This window comes from Schistosoma haematobium, chromosome ZW, assembly GCF_000699445.3.
Source record: "Schistosoma haematobium chromosome ZW, whole genome shotgun sequence".
NCBI lineage: Eukaryota > Metazoa > Platyhelminthes > Trematoda > Strigeidida > Schistosomatidae > Schistosoma > Schistosoma haematobium.
The window spans coordinates 52,571,125-52,597,262 of record NC_067195.1 but is presented as its reverse complement, the minus strand read 5'-3'; the positions used below and the strand labels follow the sequence as shown (position 1 = coordinate 52,597,262).

Sequence of the window (26,138 nt, the reverse complement as noted above, 5' to 3'; positions counted from 1 at the left end):
CTGGTTTTGCATATGTCCATCCTGTGCTAATTGCCTTGATACTCTCAGTAAGTCACAAGCATTGTAAGCAGAAATGAACGGTAGCTCGCAATTTGACCCCGGACGTTTGTCGCGGGTGTTTACATTAACTCAGTATAGTCTTTTGGCAGATGAAGTAAAGTATAATCGTCTGATGAAATTCAGAGTGGGAATTCCCGACTGTGTTTGACGTTTGCACTCACCAACTTATAAATGATATCCAAAAAATACATATTGTTGAATAAGAGTTCACTTTTCGATCAATGGCGGTTGATCCCATACATTAAAAAAATTGTTTGCATAATCTAGCTCTTCTATCGTATCCAAATTTTATGTGGTCTTGTTAATCAATACTTATTCTTAAAATTAATTTTAATTTCATTCGGTCTGAACAACCTAAATTAGAAAAAAAGCTTTTCATAATGTAGGTTTATACGTATTTTTTAAGCCTAAACCGAAACAATTAATAAGACTAGTCAATTATAAAGGTTATTATTGATCAGCACTGTGAATAAAGTAGCCACAAATATAAGAATTACTTTATAGTGCATAAGAATGAAAATCGATTTATTTCTTAACTTCTTTGTTAAATTATATAATTATTACTGATATAATACAAGTCCATCTCGAACTTAAATCTGTCAACCCTTGATTTCCTACATAAACTTTAGCAGAAGTTTAAAGCTTTCGTTTTATGTTATTCAAATAGATATCTGTTAGTTTTGTATTAAATAGAGAAAAAATAGACACGAAAATAAAAGTATAGTCAATCAAATATTAGTATCTCAAATATTAAATATGATACTTGTTTATAGGCGATCTTAGTCATGGTGATTATGATCTGTAATCAGTATAATAACTAATTGGTTGGTAAGCTCGAGACGAAAACAATATAATTTAATCTAAGTGAGCTATTTTCAAAAATGCAACATTCATTCCATTTACATTAATTAGTAGTATGAACTGTATACAGATAAGAGGTTACAAAGCTGGTTTTAGCCAATTACGTCAATTTATTCAGTAAAGGTTTTTTGAATGTATTACTTTGATCACTTAACTTTGTCACGTATTGATTTTGTTTTAGGATATCCTTGGTTCTCTATATTATCCAGACAATATGCTTTTATTAAACGGTAGCTCTTCAATGAAACTGATTATCTAAAAAAGACTTAGACGAATTTTTAGAATATTTAGTATTAGTTTTCAACATACAAATTACTATGAAATTATTTTGCACAGAAATTTAATTCAGTGATCAGTAATTTATTGTTTGGAATTGTTAAATTACTGCATTAACATCAAGCGACGTATATGGTATAATAGGTTTATCGACGGTGATATCTTAGCGTATATACAAAGTCAGAGTATGTGATGTAAGTTAGATGCCTGAATACTGAACAACGCTGAGAATTAAGATACAGCTGTGGAACATAGTTATTGAGAAGGTAAGCCAGAAATATATGATCATTAGTTCGTTAAAATGCCACTCAGTTTTGTGGTGTGTGCTACTTACAGTGACATAAGTAGTATATAATGTTAGTCGTGAACAGAAGGTCTGGCAGCAGGGAGACAAGAGGATCGAACAGTAAAGAATGGAAACAGGATGCAATTTGCATGAACATGCAAGAACAATGAAGTCTGAGTCATTTTGAGACAATTGATGAACATTTTGCAAATTAAGCATTTACTTTATGATTGTTAGATTTTATTAACAGGTCCTGTAATTTTTTGTTAAATACATTCGATTGTTCCCACTGGTATCCTTGTTCACTACAGTTTCAGTAATATTCATGATTTATTAGATTTTTAAATCTAGGCGTATTAGTGGATGGGCTCGTTAGCATATAATGCTGAACGAAATAAAAGTGGGCTATAAGAACATTTATAACCAAATCAAGACAAACTGATTATTCATTAGATCAATTAATGATGATTTAAACCATACAGAAATCGGTGGACTACTTAGATTGGTGCTCACTTGGTTACATAAAGCAATGATGAGAATATTTATCTCACACGGCTCAAAATTGGTTGCAGTAAATTAAATCCATTTGTTCTTCAAGTTACTTTAATTACCGAACTGTTTTCACTGGTTTAGTCCCTTTTAACATCTTTTAGCCTTTCTTTAGATAATTTTAGTTCAACTGTTCGGATATGTGTCATTAGAAAATGGGACTGTGTAAACTTATCTACTAATTTTCAGATTTCGAAGTACCGGAAAAAAATCATCTAATAGTTAAAATCTTTTAACGAGTGCCAGCCGTTTTGCTTTGGATTACATAACAGATATGCCAAATTTTCAACATGGTTTTTTGTCAATGTAAAAGCGCGCATTCCCAATGAATAACTACTATCTTCAATGTGTCTAGAGATAAGCTGCTGAAATTTACCAAGTTGTTTGTTATTCTCAACTTGAGATTTAAGGATACTATAAATCTAAGGATTTTCTACCCAAACTGAGAGAAATTAACTGTTAAGGAACTGTACACATTTTCTAAACCTATCAGACATTTCTAATCATTTCTACAGTTGATGTGCAGAAAATAAATGGCCGCTAGATTAGAAGTCAGTAGTATATTTTATCTAGAGCTTCAATCAGTTTGATTAAGAATTGTCCGCAAGTTCCAAAATAAAATACTATTTTCCTGCTGGTGCCAATGGTATCCAGTGTTGAAATGTCATTCGACTTTCAACAAACTAATGAGAAATAAGATAAGTTCGGTTGTTTTTTTCAATCAGAAATAAGGTAGTTTTCGAACTATGGAAGAGTTGACAAAGCTGTTCTTCGCTCTAATCTGGTTTGTAGTATGCAACTTGTTCGTGAAATTGCCTAAGCTTAAATCATCCCACTTAAAACCGCTACACGAAAATAATGGATTTCGTATGCTCAAAAATATTTTTTCCCTATTTTCTATCCAGAAGCAAACTTCTGACGGTCACAGCAAAAAAACGCAAATGGAAGATGAGACTGTGAAATCAACTTAACCACTGATTATCATAACTATATAACAAAACTATATGAAAAGTTTAAATGTGTTTCAATAAAAAAAGTAATTTCGGATGAATATTTTAAGCATAAAGTGTTATGACATTAAAAAGAAGTTGGACCTCTGAACTTATAAATTGGCTTATAATTTGACTTATGTGTCTAAACTTTTCTAAAACATAAAATTACAGTCTGGTGGAACCGTTTGTCATACTTTTCTCACCATTCTGGGTATGTGAACAACCGAAGATTCACAAACTAGGATAAAAAACTGTCAGTTGTTTTCACTTTTTCAATGGTAGACCAGCTGAATTATGTATATTATTCAGAGTCACAATGAAGGCTCAACAATTAAACTGCTCAGCTCTAGAAACTCAACACCTAAAAAGTATTTCATTATGTTAAATAAATAAAATTTCATTACTTGTTCACTCTGTCTAACCTGTGTCCAAAAAATAATTTAAATTATAATTAAAATTTGTTTAACGGTAAAAATTATGTTTGTAAATATTGTATATCTACCTAGTAACAAGAATATTTCTTAATTATTTCTGTCTTGAATAGGTTGCTGCATTAATCTCTTCAACAATGTTTATACATTAAAGTGGCTGTTGAATAATTTCATGTAATACTGAGTGCATCAGAAGTCACTTAAATACGATGAACGAACAATTGTTCATAATTCAGTTTCACGTAAAAGTTGATTTTCATTTTCTAGGATTTTGAATTTTAAAGCGCATAATTACTATCATCGAGTTATACCATAAAATGACGTTTTCTGTTCATCTAATTCGTTTATTTTAATAAACCTCAAGATTTTTATTTATAGATAGATTTGTAGAGTACTCATGGATAGAGAAATTATTATTATTATTATTACATCCTCTGTCCGCTACTAAATTGTATCTGTGTATATGTGACTTATCTTAGTTTTTGTCTAGCATGTGAAATTCTGCGAAAGTAAAGGATAAGAATTTGATTAATATTCTGTATGGTGAGACTTAATTGGTTATATAATATGTATACAAGTGTATCATGCACTAATATACAAAGATGTCATTCTTAACGTGGTTAACTAATGTTCAATTTTATATAAGTAAAGTCAGATTCAGATTAAGTACAGATCAATCTGTTAATCTTGTGTTTAATTTTTCAGTATTTGAATATCAAGACGCTCTTATTAATCAACTGTTTATCCATTGGTTAGTGTACGTAAAAAATAAAATATCATTTCACGATGTATTTTATTTGTGCAACCATTAAAAATAGACTAAAACGTAAAATAATCTAATGTGTGTAGTTTTTTTGTTATACTGATGACTAAAAAGTTCGGAAATCTACTTCATTAGTACAAATTCTATTTTAGGTTAAAGTTGTTTACTTCTCTTTCAAATACTATGTTACAATGTGCTTCAAATGGTCAACTGTTTAAAAGCGCTTGGAAAATTAGTAAAATCATGTCAGCTGGTACCATAACAAAACAATTTTTTTACTTATTCACATTTCATTAAATTTTGTGTTGTAGAGATTTTAAATTTTTCATATCCAACAGATTCTTACTAAATATCTACGAAGTAGATTACTGTATAATTTTGATCTCGGTGAAAGAAAATATAGTTCTGATGTTAGGAAGTTGGTTGTTTTGTTGTTAAACTTCATAGTGAATGATAAACATATAGAATAGGATGCTAGACTATAATTTATAAACGAATCAATCAGATATAAGATAACAAGTCTTGAGTTTTGGCGCAAAATTCATTCATACATTGGGCTAAATAACGTTTTTGCATTTTAGCTGATGTCAGTTCGTGATGAAAATCTTTAATTTAATTCCAGACTCAAACCATCAACAGTAAATTACATTTCTAATTCCTCATACTGGCTTATAACCCTCATTTAGTTCTAGTTATTAATTGGACATTTTCAAGGTCACTTTAGCGTCACTCAATGGTCGTCCATAAATTATAGTCTCACCGAATACGATTGATAAGTAATAATGTAGAATCATATACAACATAAAAAATAAGTAGTATGTAATAAAATCCGTAAATATTGGTACACTTTATGCCTATACTTTATTAAATGTAGAGATCAAGTAGATTTTTATCAAATGTCTACCTCTTTACAAGTCGAATTATCATATTTAATTATATATCAAACAATTTAATCTTTAAACAATTTCCATATATTTGTAATTTTTTTATGTTTAATGTTTTAATAAGATTATGCAATAGTTACGCACATTTCAAATTTAACAATAATACTACTAGTAACAGTAATAATAATAACAATAATATAAATTTGAGCAAACCATTAATGATCATATAAGTTGTATTTTTTTTTCTTTTTTCTAAAATTAAAATGATTATAAAAACTGTTGATGTAATTATAATAAAATATCAAATATCATTTCCTGTATCAATAATTTTTATTTTAAATTTATATATTTCCGCTTTATTCTTTATTTTTATCATTAGCATTATTATTATTTCAATATTTTCCCTAAACAAAATACAGTCACCTATATAAACATAAATATTTTATTTATATATAATTGGTAGTTGATTATAATTATGGTAAGAGAGAAGTGAAATAACTAATATAATTTTCTGTTTGTTTGTTTGTTTTTTTTAAAAGAAACCCAACTATTTTTACACTATTAAACCAATGGTTGTAAATGATCATTTTAAACAATAATAAAAATATAATAATATGATGATAATGCAGTTAGCTAAATTTTGTAGGTTTTTGTTTGTTTTTTTCTTTAAAAAAAGATTGTGTTTAATGCCTAATTTGTATTTAATTATATCATTTTGCAGATGAATAAATTTTTAATAGTAGAATGCACTTTAAGAGTATTTTTATTTGTTCGTTTTTTCTCTATCAAGTTTGTAAACAGGTTGGTTGAAAAAAACGAAACAAAGAAAAAATTTAGTAGATTTTTGAAAAATCGCGCTAAAACTAATTTATCAATTTATTAAAAATCAATTGACAATTATTATCTTCTTTAAGAACCATTAATTGTTTTTTCCAAATTTAACGAATACCAGTTAAATAATACATCTTTGAGAGATACATTTTTTGAAAAAAATAATTCAGCTATTTTCTATAGTAAAATAATAGTTGGTGTATCTTCAATTTGATGATAATACTAGACGTTTATTTTTTTGAATATTAAATATCATGAGTCAATTGAAGCTAGACTACCATGGAAAATCTGGAAGCACTAGAAAGCCGTTTCGTCCTATTATGGGACTTCTCAGCAGCCCGCATACACGGTTACGGGATTCGAACCCAGGTCCTAAAAGTCTATTTTTCATTTACCACAATGTTATTTTTTAACAAGCAGTACTTTCAGATTCTATAATGAACTAAATTAGATAGTATAAGATTAAATAAAGCAATTTTTGAACACACTGTATCTGAATTTTCAGAAGTGTTCCATGATTTCTTTTTATATTTAAATTTCCATTATTAACAACACGAAAACTGATATAAAATCTTTAGTAATCTATTAAGAATGAAATTCTCTTTGAGTTGATTTAAAACAAGATACAAATTACGTAATTTTAAGATCTTAAAGTCATAGATTAAGTTGTATTTGTTTTGTTTTGTTTTTTTCAATGACTGAAGGAAGTGTTTTCGAATTATTTAATTCTAATCTATACCATAGAGTTTTGCAATTAACTTATCGTTTTCTTAATCGTGTTTGGTTATTTTAAGATCAAATAGGAATTGTATTTGACACATTTTAACAAACACATTTATCTTCATTACTATGAGGACATGAGTTAAATGATTTGAAACATCATATTGAAAGCTTTACAAGAATAAATATTTTGTGAATAACTTCTAAATTTGAAACAAATATTTAATATCTTATTATAACTATAATTATTTAATTACTAAATTTTAATGTTAAATATGAATAGTATATTTAAAAATATATATTACACAACAAAAAGCATTGAGTTATAGATTGACTTCCAATTTAATCAAAGAAAATAAACTTCTTCATTCAGTAAATCATATTTTAACCATGTTAAATAAGAAACTAAAACATATAACATTTGTTTGAAAATATGTTTTTAATCATAGAGAAAATGAAAAGTTACCACTATCTTTCTATTACTAATTGCTGTTATATATTCATCCTAATAAATGTCCAATTTATTGAACTGAATAATATTGGATTACATGAAAGTAACTGATAATGGTTGAGCTTTTCATTTTACAATCTTTCACAAACTTATTTATGAACAATACGAGTTATCAATCTATAACCCATAAGGTTCAGAGATATTTTAAATTGATAAATAAATGGAAAAAAAGATAAAAGACTCGCAGGTCACCCTCGATACTTTATATTGAATAACGAATATGCTAAAAATATTAGATGTTTTCACCAAGTATACTTATAAAACTACTGTAGGACATGAGATACTAGAACTCTGCAAGCAAGAAATTGGCGAATTATATGTACTCTGATACATTTTTTATTAAATAATGAAATTATTTTATAGTGGGAAATAATTATTTTGTAAACATAGTCAATAATATACAAATATTTTACTTCGCAATTAACATCAAGCCATTTTTTTAAAAATGCATACCAACGTATTAATTAGTTTATTTATGCAACTGTAATAATTTAATTGGAATAATGGTTGTACAAATAGAACACTTCAACTGGTAACCATCAATTCATATCATTTAACTGTTGACGAGATATTATCTTTCATAACAGAGTCTTATGCATTTATACAAAATACATTCCGCTCTAATTTAAGACGTGGAACAGCATAAAATTCATGGTTTTATTTTTGAGTTTCTCTGTCATGTGTTGAACGGCTATTTACGCAACATTATAGTCACAAACCTAGTTCAAAGTGAATGAAAAAGCAAATCTAACTTATTAAGCTTTATGTATTAGTAAGATTTGGTAAATACCATAACTATCCATTTTTCTGAAATTAGGTGAGTTCAAGATGATTGAAACAAAAATATGTAATGTGTTTAAATTCAGCATGTTTTAAAATAAAAAGACAGACTTAAGTGGCAAGATTTAGAAAGAGCTGAATAAGAGATGAATAAGGCAACAATAAATAATATTAGATATTATCTAAGTTTACCTTCAATATTGTATTAATTGACTTTATATAGAGAGGAATCTCCAAGTAGTTGACATTTTCGTATGACAATGGTTCATAAACCCCTAATCGTTGATCAGAATGAAGGTGAACTCTTCACTTGGTATGTATATGCATAAAATCGTAGAGAGTTGAAAATTAGCTCATCGGTATCGCATTTATGTTGATTAACTGTGTATAGTTTTATGAAACGTCAGTTTCAAGTTAATCTCTTATTATTTAAGAAAAAATTATTAAGCCAAATATCGATTTTCCATGCACAGATTTTTAATTGTAGTAATCTTCTTCCTACTTATATTATATATATCTGTATCTTAATGTTTACGTTTTCTGTAGTTATTTTTTTAAAAAGTTGATGAGTAGTGCCTAAAATTTAAACAAGACAATATATCAAGATTCAACTGAAATTAGATTACAGATTACTTTTGTTGATAGGACTGAAAAACGTGTATTCAGATTTTTTATAAACTATTGGAATATATTAGTACAGAGAGTTTGCAGAGATTAGGGAAGTGTTTGTAGTTTAAATCAAATACTAATCCTAATTAAACAAACATTTAAACCAGGAACCATTAAACAGATGTTCCGTTCTCGTAGGAGACTTCTCAACGGTACACATTCACGACTCCGTTAAGGATAGGACCGAGAATCTTAAAGTCTCGCGGTGATCTCTAAGCTTCTGTATCAACGGGTTGGCATTCAATAGTTTGCATATCTAATCTCAGTAAATACTTGATATAGGACGGCCATCTTCCATAGCTTGCAGCTGATAACTATTTGATGTCCCGAATGATCGAACTCTGCTAGTCACGGCTTCTCAGTAAAAACCATGAAATTACCAGTCGTAGTTTGTCGCTAGTGAGCACAAGATTATTGCTGAAGACTAATAAAATTTCACAGCATGATACACAGCAATATCGCAAATCGATTGAGGTAAGGCACGCACACCAATGAATGCTGGCTCCATAGTCTGAATGTTAAGTAGTTATAATGAAACCGAAAGTCCTGGGTTCGATCTATGGTGGGGTCCTTGATGCACATTTCTGAGGAGTTTTATAATAGAATGAAAAATCTATCTAGTGGTTCTTGGTTCTAGATGACTGTCCAGCTATGAATGGTATGTGGTGTGAAGTATTAGTGTTGAAGTATTCTAAATCCAGAGCGAGTACTTTTGTGTACTAAATAGAGAAGGGTGAGTCAAGGAAACAGTTGAATAACTCTCGTAAAAATAAATGTAGTGCATTGATTGTCCCAAATATTTACCCGAACTTTAAATCTTTTAAATACATGAGCAAGAATGAGAAGTGAAAATCTCAACAGGAAAATCGATTCTCTTTAAGAATGACAACATCAAGCTTCTAAAAATAGTTTATATAAATAAATAAGTTTTTAAAATTAGTTATGAAAAACTAAAAATTGAAAGTTCCCAACTATCGGAATGCAGAAAACATGTGGGGAAGTGACTTTAAAAAAATGGAACCTGAGAACCAAAACTCATTTCAACCAATGACGATGCTGTTACCATAGTATCTTTGTTGGACTGTTGGTATATCTCTGCACGGTATATATATATATATATATATATATATATATATATATATATATATATATATATATATATATATATATTGTAATCCAGTATGTTTTGGGAAAGTAAATTTCATGTCAATTGATGTAGTCAATTTAAAACTGTAATGAAGAATTCTTTGAAGGATTTTCGGCATTTATGAATGTTTTGTGTCTACCATTTCCCGCTATCAAATTTGGGTTTGTTTGGTCACTTTTTGTATGCGATAGTGTTTGACACTGTAATGATTAACTCAATAATACTCTTAACTGCATCCAAATAATTACTTTATGTTTCGTTTAGACCCACTTAACGGCTTATATTTATTAATGTGCCCATCCTTAATGAGTACTGACTTAATTTCTTATTCATGTAAAATCTCTCCATATATGAATGAGCTATTTAAAGGATATTTACATTCACTGTATGGTTTTAATTATAAGATAAACCAGATATTAATAAACAAGTGCTTGGTAAGCTCGATGGTAAAACTGTAAGAAAAATAACCCCTCTGGATTATCTGGATGGTAATTTTACTATTATTCAGACATTTACTCACCTGCATTATTCTTTTGGTATTCTTGAGTTCCACTTAGATAAAGCTCTAAAGTCATTAATTCTCTCGTTTTTAGATGAATCTTACTTGAAAAAATACAAACCAGGAATTACAATAGTTAGTAAGGCTGTAATAGCTTTACAAATTTATAGGCATTATAGACGTTGAAAGAATAGTTTTCTGTATAAGATTAGGTTATTCTTATTTTGTAGTAATGAAAGAAAAGCGTTCACACTCTAAATTTAAATACAATCACCTCAAAATTATAGTATATCATGAAGATATGATCTGCATTAAATTAACTTACAAAACGTTGTGTGAAATGGATGTGTTAAAATGTTTTAGATAGAATTCAGAATATGTGTAGTCAACCAAGTTTGAATTTAAATGAACATCCAGCAACGGCTGATGGTTCAGAAATATCCAGAATCCAGTGTAAGAGCTGAACAACTGGTCTTTGACCAAGTGAATGAATGGTGTAGTATTTTTTGAGAAACCAATAAGTGTTGAATTTGACCCCATATAAGATTTTCGTTATGTAATATCGACGTATACAATCCTAAAACAGATAAAAAATCTACCGCTGTTTCCTCTAGTATGCCATTAAATCTCCGATCAAGATGAAACAATCCTTCAAACTAAGTAAGTCTGCTGATATGCACTAAAACGTCCACATAACCTCTATCTCAATATATGTAACTCGTCAGATTCCAACCTTTGAGAGATTTATCACACTATTATGGTGTATCAGAAACACGGTGTGTAAACGCACTAACTAACTGATTTAAAAAACTGTTCAAAGATAAAATCACAAAACGAAATAAGTAAAAAGTGAAAATATTTTCTTAAGTTCCAGTTTTATCTTACTTAACAATGGCAATCAAAGGTAGAAAATCAAAGTGCCAAGTTCAGGAAATACAAAGTTTCTTAGTTGAACATGGTTCTTACCTCTTATAAGAAAGGAATGATGACAGGTTTACCGAAACATGGGAAAGTATATTATAAAGATACGAAAACATATGACAATCAATCCCGAAACATCTAAATGATTCAACATAAGCACAAAGAAGGGAAATTTGGGAGAAAAAAAACACTGGATATCGATAACGATCACAATTTTCATTTGAAACAAACTTGTTAAATTAAGCAATATATATGAACTACGTTTTTGTAGACCAAAAGAAGACGTAACAATTTACATGAAAGTGAAACAAACATGCATGTTATTACATAGGATGCATAGATTTATAAATATTTTTGCTTTATTTATTATTGCATCCACTATTTTTTGCTAACTAGTCAACAAATTTATGTATTAAAATTAAGCAGTTAGTGTTATCGTAACTAAAGTATTCATAAATCTCTTGATCATCTTACTCTTTTTATAGGCAATCTAAGTGAGAAATATCAAAATATATTTCATCGAAATCCACTTTTTGTTGGTATGAGAGTTCCATTTGCAAAAGAAATTGATCCATTGGATAAACGATTAGCTAAGGTTTCGAAACTAACTCTTGGATTTATAAAGGTAGTTAAAAACTGTGACACGTATTTTATATTACCTAAGAAAAGAGAACAAGGAAAGTATGGTAATCATTTAAATGAGTAGCCGCTTACTGAGTTATAATACTAATTTTAGTAAATATATTTGAAATTATACTTTATGAGTTGGCAGAGTTTGGAATCCGAGTATCACCGTAATTTTGGTTTTTCGAAATCTGTTTGTTTTATTTGTGGTTTTTGTGGCAGTATTAGCATTGTTTTTATGTTGAGATGGAAAGTCTTAAAGTGAAAAACTGCACTAGCATCGCTGATGCATGAAGTGTTAATTACATTTAAGCTATCGAGATATTAGTCAACTAATATGTGCATGATAAAGATTTATTGCTGCAAAGAGAATACTTGAGTCTGCATATTCATTCACTTTGAGAGACATTTTATAGCAAAATTAACACTACAGCAAACCGAAAACTGTTTAACTGATAAAGAAGAATTTTGTATTTGATAAGATTTCCCACGAGTAACTGAAAAATTCTGAAACTCCATTATCTACTATAAAGTCTTGACAATAGGTTAGGTTATGTTGTATTCCACCACAAATAAAATGATAAAAAATAAGCCACACATGCTCGGGCACGACTTTTATGCTGATTGAAAATGTTTTAGTTATAGAATCATGCCAATAAATTTCATATGCCATTGGCTTAAAATTATGAATTTAGTGTGATAACATATGTGAAAGTACAGAATAATAAATACAAATTATAGTAGGAATTTCGAACATTTTCATTTCATTATCAATCATGTCATCATGAAAATTATAACGCACTCATCAAACCAATAAATTAAAGTTTGGAACATAGATGATTCTGGGACTTCGTCATAGTAATTTATGAAGAATCACATGAAAAGGAAAACACGCTTGTTGGTATTAAATAATTTAAACTTATATCCCATAGAAGAAACTCCTAATTAGTATGGGGGTTTAAAAACTTTTCCTGTATCAAGTTGATGTAAATATCAACTAAAGTACATCAAACCTTTATTAATGAAATATTAATTTTTGAAACATTAGGCTGATAAAAAAGCCTGAAAACAGAATGAATTTACCAGTATGGGGTTTTGGAGATTGTTGAGTTTTTGATTAAGATCATGAGTCGATGAACGTTAGACCACGATCGGAAACCTGAAAGCACTGAACGACCGTTTCGTCCTCGTAAGAGACTCTCCAGCAGTGCTCATCCACGATCCCTCACTGCTAAGGAGTCCCTTACTAGGAAGAAACGGTCTTCCAGTGCTTCCAAGATTTTGATGGTGGTCTAACATTCATCGACTCGTGATTTCAATCAAGAATATTTTCGTCTTTACTTTGTTTAAGGTTTCCATTGGACCATGTTGTATGAGACTTTTTGATGACTTTCCAAATGTGACCGTATAACGTCCATATAATCTGAACAATCAATATAAAATAATGTAAATAGATATGATATTTGAAGAGGTGGTTATTCACAGCTCTATATTCACAAGTTATACTCTGTATACTTGATTTTTATTAACCTATTCTTCCACACAATTATAAATATTTTGTTATACGTAAACAATAACTTTCACTTAATTTATTTTTGAATAACCTTGAATATTTTTTAATAATTTACAAAATCTTTAAATATTCATGGTTTGTTAGAGTTGTCTTCGAATCGATGCTAACGATCGACCGACATCATCTGCTCTTTTACGAAGTGAATATTTTACTAGTGAGAATTTCGCATCTATATTCTTGGAAGAGCTAAAAACACTAATTAAAAGCGAAACAAACTCAAATGTACCTTCATCCTCGACCAATATCACCAGTAGTAAGAATGCCGTTAATAATCTAAATAATAATAATAACCAAACACAAGTTAAAAATGATCAACAATGTAAAATCAGTAATAATAACAGTGATTTTGTGCAGTCAAAAGTTTCTAACACAACCGCGACAACGACGACACCAATAATAACTTATATTACTACTACTACTACTACTACTACCACCACCACCACTGGTAATACGTGTACTGATACTAGCACTACAACAACTACTGCCGTTAAACATTTTTTGTCAGATGTAATGAATGTGAAAAACCCAAATAAAGATAAAACAATAACTCCAGATCATGTTAATTTGTCAGTAACATCACAAGCTGGTCTACATAATAATGAAATTACTGAAGTGAGTTGTCTCAGCACATATTGATTTACGCACATTATAACTTGTAACAATGTTTAATAATTGACTAGAATTGTTTTAATTATGTAAATTGAATTGAATATTTGATGCAAATGAACTATGAAGTTGAATTGATATCATGAACGGACCAATGTTAGACTACCATTGAAAACCTAGAAGTACTAGACGGCCGTTTAGCCTTACGTGGGACTCCTCTGTTGTGAGGCAGTTACTCGCTGGAGATAATAGTGAATGGTCACGCAATATCGTGGATTGGTTGAAGTTAGAGATTAACGCCGTTGAAAGCTGGCTCAGTGGTCCAGAGATTAAGCCTTCATCCACAAGACTGAGGACGCTGGGTCTGAGTCCCGCTTGCAGGATCGTGGATGTGCACTGCTTAGGGGTCCCATGCTAGGACGAAACGGCCATCCAGTTCTTCCAGGTTTTCAGTGATGATCTAACATTAATCCATTCATGAAACCAATTTAAACAGAACAATGTCCACAACCCTATACTGATAAAATTATGGATTGTGTTTTTTAATATTTAATAACCTACATCTAGCTAGATATAATAAAAAACGTAAATTTACAAATTATTTTAAACTAAAATGATAGAAATAACAGATGAGTCGGTTTTATTTATTCACATTTTTGTGAATATCATTACAGCAATTGGAGAAAAAAGAATTATAGAAACTCAGTATAGTGTCTTAGAGTTCAATAAAAACATGGACCAATTTCACAAAAATTTACTTGTATTAAAATACAAAAAATCTTTAGTTAACCGACTATTTCGACACTGAATGTTGAAATTTAAACTTTGCTGTAATTATAAATGTACTGTAAGTAGTACCTTTGTATTTTCATATAGTCTATAAATTGATATTACTATGTATGTAACATGGAATGAACTCTTTTATGAGCCTGTCTGAAGATCGTGTGTTAAACCGATAGTATTGAAAACCTAATGTATTTGTCTATTAACTTCTGTGCCTATCAGATAAGTATAACAGTAGTTCAGTAATCAGAAAAATGAAACTTTCCACAAAATCGACATAAACATACTCATTACAATGTTTCGGCATAATCGTTTTATGTACAGTGAACCTACGGATATTTGTGACGGATCATATATTTAGTAAGTGTTAACGAGATTCCGTTAAGTAAGTTTTTAAAGAAGTAAAATAAAGTTTCTTCTTATATCTGCTAATATTTATTAACACCGATGTTGGGAATAACTCAAATTTCGTTTCTCCTCTGGCTTAAAATCTTTCAATCGATTTTGCAAACACTTATATCGGAATCGTTAAATATCACGACTTGGATTTTCAGAGCAATTAGAATATATGAGATAATACTGTCGAATTTACATTGTGTGGAAGGTGTTTTTCAAACCCTGAAAATGGTTTTCATGAAGCAATTGTAGCACATATTCAATACATTCCTAAATGATCAAGACTTACATAATCCTTTCTATAATTTTGAAGATCATTATTCTTATCAACATAAATGTGGGATAGTAATTTACTGATAACAACGGTGGATGTGTCGCTTAATTTCGTGGATTAGTTGAAGTTAGACATTAACACCGCAGAATGCCGGCTCAGTGGTCTAGTGGTTAAGCGCTCACGCGCGAGACCAGTAGGTCCTGGGCTTGAATACTGCGAGCCGAGGTCGGTGATACGCACTGCTGAGGAGTCCCACAATAGAACAAAACGCCTGTCCAGTGCTTTCAGGTTTTCCACGGTCGTCTAACTTCAATTGACTCATGATCTCAACTATTGAAATTACTAAAATCTCCATAAAACCCCTTCTGATAATAAATGGAACAAACAGTTTGCTATGAAGGCTTCATAAATGATTGTACATATGTTACTTCTGCAAGAATAAACCTTTTGAAAGACTGAACTTGATTACTTCTATCTCGTCTCAATAAGATTTACTTAAAAATAGAAATAAAATGACTTTGTATGAACAGATTTACTAATTCAACATAAAGATTAAACGCTGATTCGCATATCATCAACAGTGTTTCTGATTTGTATTTACAATTTATACTAAGTAAAATTTGATTACTATCATTAAAACGTTATTAAGTTTGTCAGAATATAGATTTCTTTTAGATATCTGCTTTATGAATAGTCAAAAAAAAGAAATACATCTGCAAACTAGTTATAAGGTGAATGTTTCTAATAGTTCATTATAAAAACAAAATTGTTCATGAAAGATATATATTACACATTCTCAATATTTTTTTATATAAACTTAATTTAAATATATCAAATAGATTTATGATACCGTATCTACTTTCATTATTAAGAGGCCATTAAAGTCTTGTATAATTATCAGTATACCTTGAACGAACTTTTTTCCAGATTATTTATTGATTTTATGCACAAAACATATTTACAAAAATATTTTATTTTTAGCAAAATAAATCATCCAATATTTCTACCGATTTTTCAAGTAATACTAAATCTACACAAATGGAAGGGAATAAATTAAAATCTACTATGGCTGATGAAGAGGTTAACTTAACATATGTAGCGTCTAAAGCAAGAATTGCAGTTAAATCTCAATTATATAATGAGTATTTAGTACATGATGAAAATATTGATCCACATGTTAGTTAAACGTTTTTATTTCCTTCATCTTCATTAAATTTCCTAATGATTTTCTTTTATGTTTCTTAAACCTAGTTCACTCAATGTTTTTTTTTCGTATTTTTCTATTTTCTGCTTATATAACCATTGTAAACTATGCACATTATAATAAAAGTAATTCCAGTTTTATACAGTTTTGTTCATCGATCATTTTTATATGATAATATCCTTAAACAACCTTCTTCGAATCAAATGTATGTAAATATCAGAGTATTTCGCATTAAATACGATTAAAGCAGTTGTTTCAAACCTAAATAGACTGTTCTTCTTCCAAACAGTCATTAATATTTAGCATCCTCGAAAAACGTTTTCAGGAGTCCGACAGAATGTTGGAAATCTGATAAGATATGTATTTACTTTGTAATAGCTTAATCCATTCTTCCTATGTTTGGTTTTCTATGAGCATATGGTCTTTTCAACAAAACAGTCAATTCGATTCACTCCGTCGAATATCAACTTTCTTTTCTTGGTCTGTTTTTACAGTCATATAGTAAAAAAGGTTTTACCAGTGATTTGTCTGTCTTGAATATATTGCATATCGGCAATCTTAGGAAAACTGGTGCTTCCTGAGAAATTCGGGCCCGGATCACCTGCTAACTAGCTCCAACCACTTAAAATCTTGACATAGTACATGTCATGCAAAGACATCTAGGCTAGTGATCACATTGCAACCCGATTGATACCGTTTTATCAGTCTTAAACGACTGAAAAACGTAATATTTGTCACTACTTAGTTATTAACTAATCGTATGAAATTATGAAAAGCTCAATGAAGTTTTGTAGAAAAAAACAATTTTTACATATTCAAAACCACAAGTTTTTGGTTAATTCATCATCTATATCGATGCTTTTGCAAAAAGTATATGTGCTAGATAGGGTAATGTAGACCTTTTGTTCTTTTCTTTGATTACTTGAACATTTTAAAGTATAACCATTTAACAATAAACACTTTTTTATTTTCAATCTTAAGCATTTGTTAGATACAATGAATGTTTCAAAAAAACAACACTATGGATCAGATAATATCTTGAATAGGAACGATGATTCTGATTCAAAAGAATCATTAACAGTAACTGAAAAAATGAACGACCGATTGAATGAAATGCCTTCTATTCCACAAGTACGTAGTTTTATGTGAAAACGTAAAGTAAAACCATGTCGAAATATTACAAATTTAGACAGTTAATATAAAGCATTTTAACCTTTTATAACAGCCTTGTAATCCGATTTTTTAGCCTTGGTTAAAAATTTCTCTGGTTTAGGAAATCACTAATTTATTTAAGTATGGTACTCTCCAGAGGTATTCATTCTCGACCCACCAAGGATCGAACCTAGGATCTTGTATAATATTACTGAACAAGAGATTTGAGCATGATGAAAAATAAGAGAAATTTATTCATGTACAGTCATTATTTTGAAGGAAATTATATATTTCATGATTTTATTACGGCTCAATGGAAAAACTGTATTTAATATTGGGTATATAAACTTGATATATAAGTTTATTTGTGTTTTCTAGAAATTATGAGATGAATACCTGGTGAAAAAATAATTAGAGGGTTATCAAATCCTTCTTAACATACCACAGTGCTATATCTACCTATTATCCCTGTAGTATATTACATAAAATGAATATCATCACTGTCACAAGTTGACATCATCCGTGAAACTATTGAAAACTATAGTGTACTAAAAGGCTGATTTTCTAACTTTAGAATTTTCAGTAGTGCACAAGAGTGAGTCTACGACGTTCATGTTCTGTGGAGCTCAGTTATGTAATTCATTCGCATGCTCATTCACACTCTTCAATCATAGTCAATTAACAAACGTTATGAGGTTTGCCTTCATATATTCCGTCAACTTAATGGAAAATGATTTTTAAGTACAGAGTATTATGTTCAAATTAATAACTAGACATGATTGCATTCACCATGAGATTGTAACATAGGAAGCTTTGTTTTGAATAGAATTAAGAGTGCAATTCGATTAAATGTGTTGTTTTCTGATAAAAACATATCTAATTCACTTTACTTTTATATAATTCCTCAAACTAACTTAATTTCCTACAAATCACATAAAACCAGTTTAGCAAGAAATTTTCGGAAATTTATACCACATTGAAGCAAATATACTTTTATATATTCTGTTCACGGCAGATACATATTATGTTCAGAATAACTTTTATCAGAAGTATTCCTTTTGAAAATTATTTACCATATTGTGCAATATAAATTTCTAAAGAATATGTTCGGAAAACTTATTTTTCTTTAATATATAATTATTATTATTAGCTCATATTATTCAGAAAGAATATTTCTGATCACTAAGACAAATTCTCGATATTCCGTAAAAAACAGCGCACAACTCACACTTTCGATTCACTTTTTAGTTGAAGTAGTAATTTCAAAGTAATATATGCTTTTTGAATACTATACAAATTGATTTATTAATACATTTAATAAATCAGATGTAGTTTCATTTTATTGCCGCTAAGGAACACTTTCTTTTCGATGCAACCAGATTGATCAAACTGTAGCAGACGGACCAGAGTTAAACCTTTCAGCTCAGGAGCTGAAATTTAAATAAACTATCTATTCAGCCACTGATATTAAGATATATAGTAATTTATCGTTCTGAAATGTACGTTCTCTGGCATAACTATACTTATTATACGAATTATCTGTCCATCTAGGACTCGGTTTATTGAGTCGTTAAATTCCTTTTCTTTTCTGTTTAAACTATGAAAAAAGTCTGTTAAAGTTAACTTGTGTAATCAATTAATATTTAAGATCATTCTGATTATAATCAATAAAGTTCCTACCATGTCACCAATGTTTTTTGACTTTTTTTATATCAGAAGTCATTTGGTCTACTTACAACGGTTAAATGTAAGAGCCCAAAACCAACAAATCCAATCTCGAAGTCTATATTAGAAGATTTACGTGAACCTCTGAATGATACTGACTTATCCTCTGCTTCCATACCAATATCCCCATTACAAGTTACAAATTTAACCATTAATGAACAGTCATTAATAAATACTACTAACCAATCCCCGTTCAATAGTGGTTTTGTTGCCAAGGTTCGTTGATGGGGTCAAATTATATATATATTGTTTACAATATGCATAAATCTTATGCACCATAAAAAATATGAATCAATTCCATATTATTCAAATTAATTATAATGTTAAATTCATCAATAATACACCATTGATTGTTATAATATGGTGGTCAGCTATTTATTATGTGTTTAGTAATTTTCGATGATAAAACTTATATTTAAGGTTGATATGTCCTTCGTCACCAATAATAATCTATATTTTTTACGCTCAGATTATAATTATTTATTTGTATTTATAGCAGTCATCTGGTTATCACTTTTACTATTTGAATCAAATCATTGATTTTGACTGATAATATATATTATGTATCTGGTTTTGATAGGTTGCATTGTAGAAATCGATATTACCACTCTATAGAAAACAAACAAATCATTAAAGATAGTTTTATATCATGAAGTATCATTGAAAGTTAAGATCATTGGACTATTATATCATCTTATGTGTGACCTCTTTTAATATTTTGAGTAGGCTCTTGCGAAAAAAGCTTAAAGAATAATAATAACTCACTGACAATTGTACTTTGTTTCCTATTGATTTCTATTTAATAACAATTCATAACAGATAAATAATATTCAACCTGAATCAATCTCTATAACTCATTCACCTTAAAAGATTATTTAAATCCATTGTTTTCCCTACGAATGTAATAATTTCATTCTGGAATTCTCACTTTTTATTGCCCTTCTAATAAAAAAATACAGATAAGATACATTTAAAGATTTCATAATAATAATAATAATCGATATACTAAATATCGTATATTTGCATACACCAAAAATTTCACAGCCCAAAATATGTAGTATCTCAGTAAACTTCCATTTCTTAACCTTTTGGAATTAAAAAAAAATTAGTACAAAATGTTTTACAAGTGATTATCTACCATTCATTTTCTTTCATAAATGTTCACAATCAATCTTGATTCCATAACACTTCTTTCGTCGCATAATGAAGTTGATGTATGTACTTTGTAGTAATTACCTCTGATATCTACAAAGAACAGATGAAAAGAAAAATGTACCAAGAACTAATAGTTCCTCCTAAATTAGTGTTACGTCTTAACCGCTTTACAAAAGTATTTAAGTACATGTGGCCATCACGTATAATCATTCAGCTAAAATAAATAAAACAGAATGATCTATGTTAATAAATGTGAACAGGTTCCTGGATAAATCACATGATAAATTACTTTGACAGTAAAATTCACACTGGCGATATGAGTTCATAGTTTGTAATTCTGTTACTAATAATTGTAGAACTTTCTTCGTAATGAACCAGAAGGACCTAAATCGAGCGAAATGTTTACAGTTACACCGTAACTATGAATCTTTCTATATGCTTTTCTTATTATAACGCAGGTTACCGAAGTGCCAAACGAACAAATCGACTGTACTTCAACAGTTATAGAATCTTCTGTAAACAAATATTTAGACACAAAAGGTGGAGACTCACAACCTAAGGAGATGACTTCAAATAAACGTTTACCTTATCTTACTTTAGGTCAGACTAGCAGCTACCATTTTTTTCCACAACAGTATCGAGGAGTTTATCAAAATCCTCTAAAATCAGACCAAACAAATACGTATAATCCTGGAACTGTTTCTTCAGGAATGGGATTGTCTTCACTGTCACCACTGTTAACCAATAGTCAAACAGTTAGCAAGCACGAAAATAACCCTGCATTTCAGTCTACCAATGTTTTGACATCTCCATCCATCCCTTTGCAGACATGGACAACACAAATAAGTTCTTCTAATACAAGCAACTCATCCAAGTACGTTAATCTCTTTTTTAAGTTCGACGAAAACATTGAATAGTTTCTCTTTTTTGTTATTATCTTTCGAAAGATTGTTAGTTTAAACAAACGTCTCAACAAAACTCATAGATAAATCTTATTTCACTCGGAAAGTACATGATGTACCGAAAAAAGTGGGATTTTAGTGTAAGAAATGATTTGATTTTGTGTAGTAAATTGTTACATAAATCCCCTAATTTTTTCTTTCTCTATTTCACACTTAATCTATTTAATAACTAAGTGAAACTCCAAAAACCAGCATGTTTAGACTATAATATAAATATAATTGTTTTCTATTGTTTGTAAGTGACTAACTGCTCCATATGGTTTTGGTTAACATGTAGTAGTTGTGGCTTTTTTCCATACAAATGAAACAGATATGAAAATTTTATAGTAATCATTTGTTGTCTATGTTAAATAAACAATTTGAACAGTTTAATAAATTAATCATTCAAGGCTTATCTCCTTAAGTGTGACTAATGGGAGTTAATCAAATAAATTCTGAACAATTTGGTTACATACATATTTGTAAGATGATTGTCTAAAATCTATTGAATAAATCATACTTTTCAGTTCAACTCTGTCAATTCAAAACACTTTTGGATTTTATAAAATAAACTGACGGTTTGGAAAGATTTTAATCAATATTCAGGATGGATTTCTCGATTGATTAAGGACTCCTTAGCTAAATGTTTCTACGTTTTAATGTTGATGTTCTGAGTGATCTTCTAGAGCTGTAAGACAGTTTTTCATCAAAATAAGTAGTAATAATTGTAATCAATTGTTCAAAGTTTATAATATACATATATATGTATACATTATTTCCTATGTTTCCTCTTTACCTTTTGAGGGATTCAAAAAGTCGACGATATTATCAACCTCCAAATCACCACAGAAAATCAACATTTTCTTTGCAATTTCCTATGAATATCAGTCATTCAGTTTGTCAACCGATTTCAACTTCGCTAAGCAATCACTATCATAATCATAATCACCATCTCTCCATACTACAGCCAATTGGTATTATGCCTTCTCCAAATATCTTTGATATAAATCATGATTATTTACATCCCGAACAGACTGAATCACGTAGTTATATTGGTCATGTAAATTTTTCAACACGTTCACCGCTACAAAGTTTGTCTCAACAGAATATTTTTAAAAAATCATTTACATCAAATAGTACAACTGGTACAAGTAAACAGGATAATACATATTCTCTTACTGGTAATCAACACTCATTTAGTCCACAAGTTTTACCAGCTTTTACATGTTCTTCATATTCCACAAATCAGCATGGTAGCAATACAAAGCCTAATCATAACAATCAGTTTCCTATAAATAGATTACGTAATTCAGATAGTAAGTCCATATGGTTTATTTTACATTTCTTTTGACCTTAGTTTTTTTTAACAAAAATGTTATAGTGCACCATATTTTTGGTGAAGCAACATGAAGTAGAAATTCTCTCGATTAATATTTATTTATATGTAGAATGTCATCATTTATGAGTAGCTTTGGATCAGAATTATAGATGATTTTTTGGTTGTTGGAAATAGATGATCCTGTAATAGTTTTTTTTATTTATTTGCCGTTCTAAGATAAGAGACCACATGTTACGTGGAAAGCATTCTAAGTGTTTGATAATACATAATAAGAGAATGATATTTGGATAGAGAAGAAAGAAATTCATTATACTCAATTTTAAGTAGTTAATTATCTATGATACTTGTCAAGGGAACACTAATAAAAGTGGTATTTAAGGTCAAAATGCTAGAAAACAAATTACCCTTTAGTTTGACATCTATTCTTACAAAGTAAATTCATTTATGACAAACGAGTTATGGCGAAATATGACAAAAACTGTTTAGGATTGTTACAGTCCCGAAACATCCATCTTACTTTACGAGTTTGCAATACCTGTTTTTATTTTAAAACTGATAGTCAATTCATGTTTCATTTGCTCCATAGATTATGTAACAATTAGTGTCAGCAATTTTTTTACAATATAAATTGTTAGTTGAAACTTATTAGCTGTTCTTCAAACCTCTATTGTATTTCTTGTGTGTTCTTATACTCACTATTATAGAGTTCTGGCTTGGAAGCTTACCCAGAAAATGAATAACAGTTTATTATTTGAAAATAAATTCTAGATATATACTCATCTGTGTTCCTTATGATGAGTGAATATATATTCATTATGTTTCAAGCATCTGTCAGGTATTACTGATATATTTTAAAAATAATATGACTACTGAAAGATTACTACTTATCCCTAACAGGCTCATATAATTTCTTTATCGATAAATTTCTCTATGAATACCTTGACGCTTGTAGACAACTAAAGAAAAGTTGATTACCCATAAATTCTAGATATTCTTTTTTATTCTCACTATTTATATTAACCTGTAATTTCAATAATTATTGTAATAATAAATTTTCTATGGCCTATCTTCAAAGGTTTAGCTCTCACTTCTTGACAAAAAATAAATATAATTTATTATCTTGTACATTTTTGCTTTTCTATTAACAAGTAAAAAACAATACTGAAATATACAGTTAAACAATACTTGAACTAATTAGTACATTACAGATATTTCAGGTCATAAGTAAACTGCTAAAATATGACACAACCGTTTGTTATGTTCATGTTCGTGATACTATATTCCATACTTTTGTTATATTTAGTTTGGATTACCAATGTTTTAGACTGCCTTAACCTGATTATATTTGGAAGATTTACTAAAATAATAGAAAGTGACAATGATATTTAAATATTACTTTCATAAACATCATACACTATTAAAAACAGCTATCAGGTTTCTTCAATGATGCTGTCAGTTACTAGTTAGACTCATTAAATTATGTCATAAATTCCAACATATTACTTACTGGGTAATTTTGGCTTATAAATCTATCAAAATGTTGTTGGATAACAGTGAAATAAATCTATCCAACTAGTTTGTATTCATAATTAGTAAATAATTTGCAAGTTATTTATGTATAGTGATTTTTTGTAAAAATCAAGTCTCAACTTCATTTTAATGCTTCAATTTAATGTTATTCTGCTGAATGAGCCAATCGGATCATTTACATGAATTAGATCAACTCAAACTCAACCGAACAATGCAAAACTGCCACTTGTAAATATCAATGTTGCACACCCCATAATAGCAGTTTAAGAATTTGTCGTAAGATCATTTCTCTACGTTGTTGTGTTGACAGTCGTGAATCTGTCCTAAATTCCTTTGAAATACGTTTTTTCAATATTTTCTTTCTTTATGCGTAAAATTATTCCATCAACTATCTACATAAATGTGTTTTGTGTTAACCTTTTGATCTATCTGAAATTATTATTTTGTTATTGTTTTAGGGTTTTGATTCTGTTTCGTTTTTTTAATGACGATAATAGATTTTGTGCTAGTTAACTTCATATTCTGGCGACTGTTATGTTGGGTGGACCAGTTCTTGACCATTATTGTTTGATTTGATTAAACTGATTTATAAGGAATGGATATGAACTTCTTCAATATTGTTGGGAATGTTTACTTTTGCTGACAAGTAATTTGCTGTGCAATCCTTGAATTTTCATGTAATTATTATCTTTTAGTTCAATTGGTTAACTCTGGTATAAATTGGATTTTTTCGCGTAAGCGGTCGTTCCCTGATGGACAAAGACAGCTTCTTACATTGACAAGTAGTTGTTGTGCATATTAACACAATCGATTTCTTAATTTGATCCCCCGTATTTTTGTGGGTATAAAATGGTTTTGTAGACCTAATCAAATACTATTCAGATACTGTAAAGTTAATAATGATAGTAACAATAATCATATTAATTTACTGGAAAATAACCACTACTTATGTAAAACATGCCGATTCACAGGGCGAGATCAGATTGTTAAAAAATTCTACGAAATTTATTGTAAAAAAACTAGACTACCCAGTTCACGTGGTGCGTTGTAACGAGAGTTTCGCCACAGAAATAGGATAATAAATGTCGGTGCATAAAATACGTTTGGTGAAATTGAAACGGAAATTCACGGCGTCAACGATAGTGCATTGTGTAGATTTTGTAATCCAAGGATGAACTGTTATCTGAAAATAATCCAGATATGGTACAGTGATCTTACAGTTAATAGGCCACATTTCTGCATATAGTTTGCTGTCTCTTGTTACTGGTCTATAAGTAGTTGCTATAACAGGCTTTTGGAGAAAGAATTCCTGCTGGAAGTACAAAGTAAGGCGTATGTCCTATTTGAATCTCACGGAAGTATATTTCGAGTGTTGTGTCACGATAGTGTATTAAATGGTAACATATGAGATGTTCTGAGCATCTTCTCCATCAATTCGCTTGTTCACACTGATTCGGTAGGACCATTGTAGTCATGAAATTCGGGGTTGTATTGAGTATGGTCTATACTGGTGTGCGTCCATCTATAAGAAGAAAAATATGAGAAATTGAGCGAGTGACCAAATATATGTAGATATGTCCTGTAAAACACAATATACTTTTGTCCTATTTTTCTGACTGATCTGTCTGTGTGGTAGGCAGTGATTCATCATAAGTT

General features: G+C 29.5%; 1 protein-coding gene across 1 annotated transcript in view; it reads left to right on the top strand.

Moving 5' to 3' along the window:
- The window catches only part of CDKL3 (Cyclin-dependent kinase-like 3), a 32,162-nt gene extending 6,921 nt beyond the window's left edge, over positions 1-25,241 (top strand). The window contains exons 5-13 of the mRNA XM_051211719.1: positions 11,666-11,805; positions 13,462-13,989; positions 16,418-16,612; positions 17,622-17,771; positions 19,509-19,733; positions 21,131-21,546; positions 22,418-22,929; positions 23,657-23,787; positions 24,941-25,241. Coding sequence (XP_051071812.1) covers positions 11,666-11,805; positions 13,462-13,989; positions 16,418-16,612; positions 17,622-17,771; positions 19,509-19,733; positions 21,131-21,546; positions 22,418-22,929; positions 23,657-23,688 — 2,198 coding nt within the window. The 3' untranslated portion in view covers positions 23,689-23,787; positions 24,941-25,241. The remainder of the gene's footprint in view (positions 1-11,665; positions 11,806-13,461; positions 13,990-16,417; positions 16,613-17,621; positions 17,772-19,508; positions 19,734-21,130; positions 21,547-22,417; positions 22,930-23,656; positions 23,788-24,940) is intronic.
- Positions 25,242-26,138: the final 897 nt, after the last annotated feature.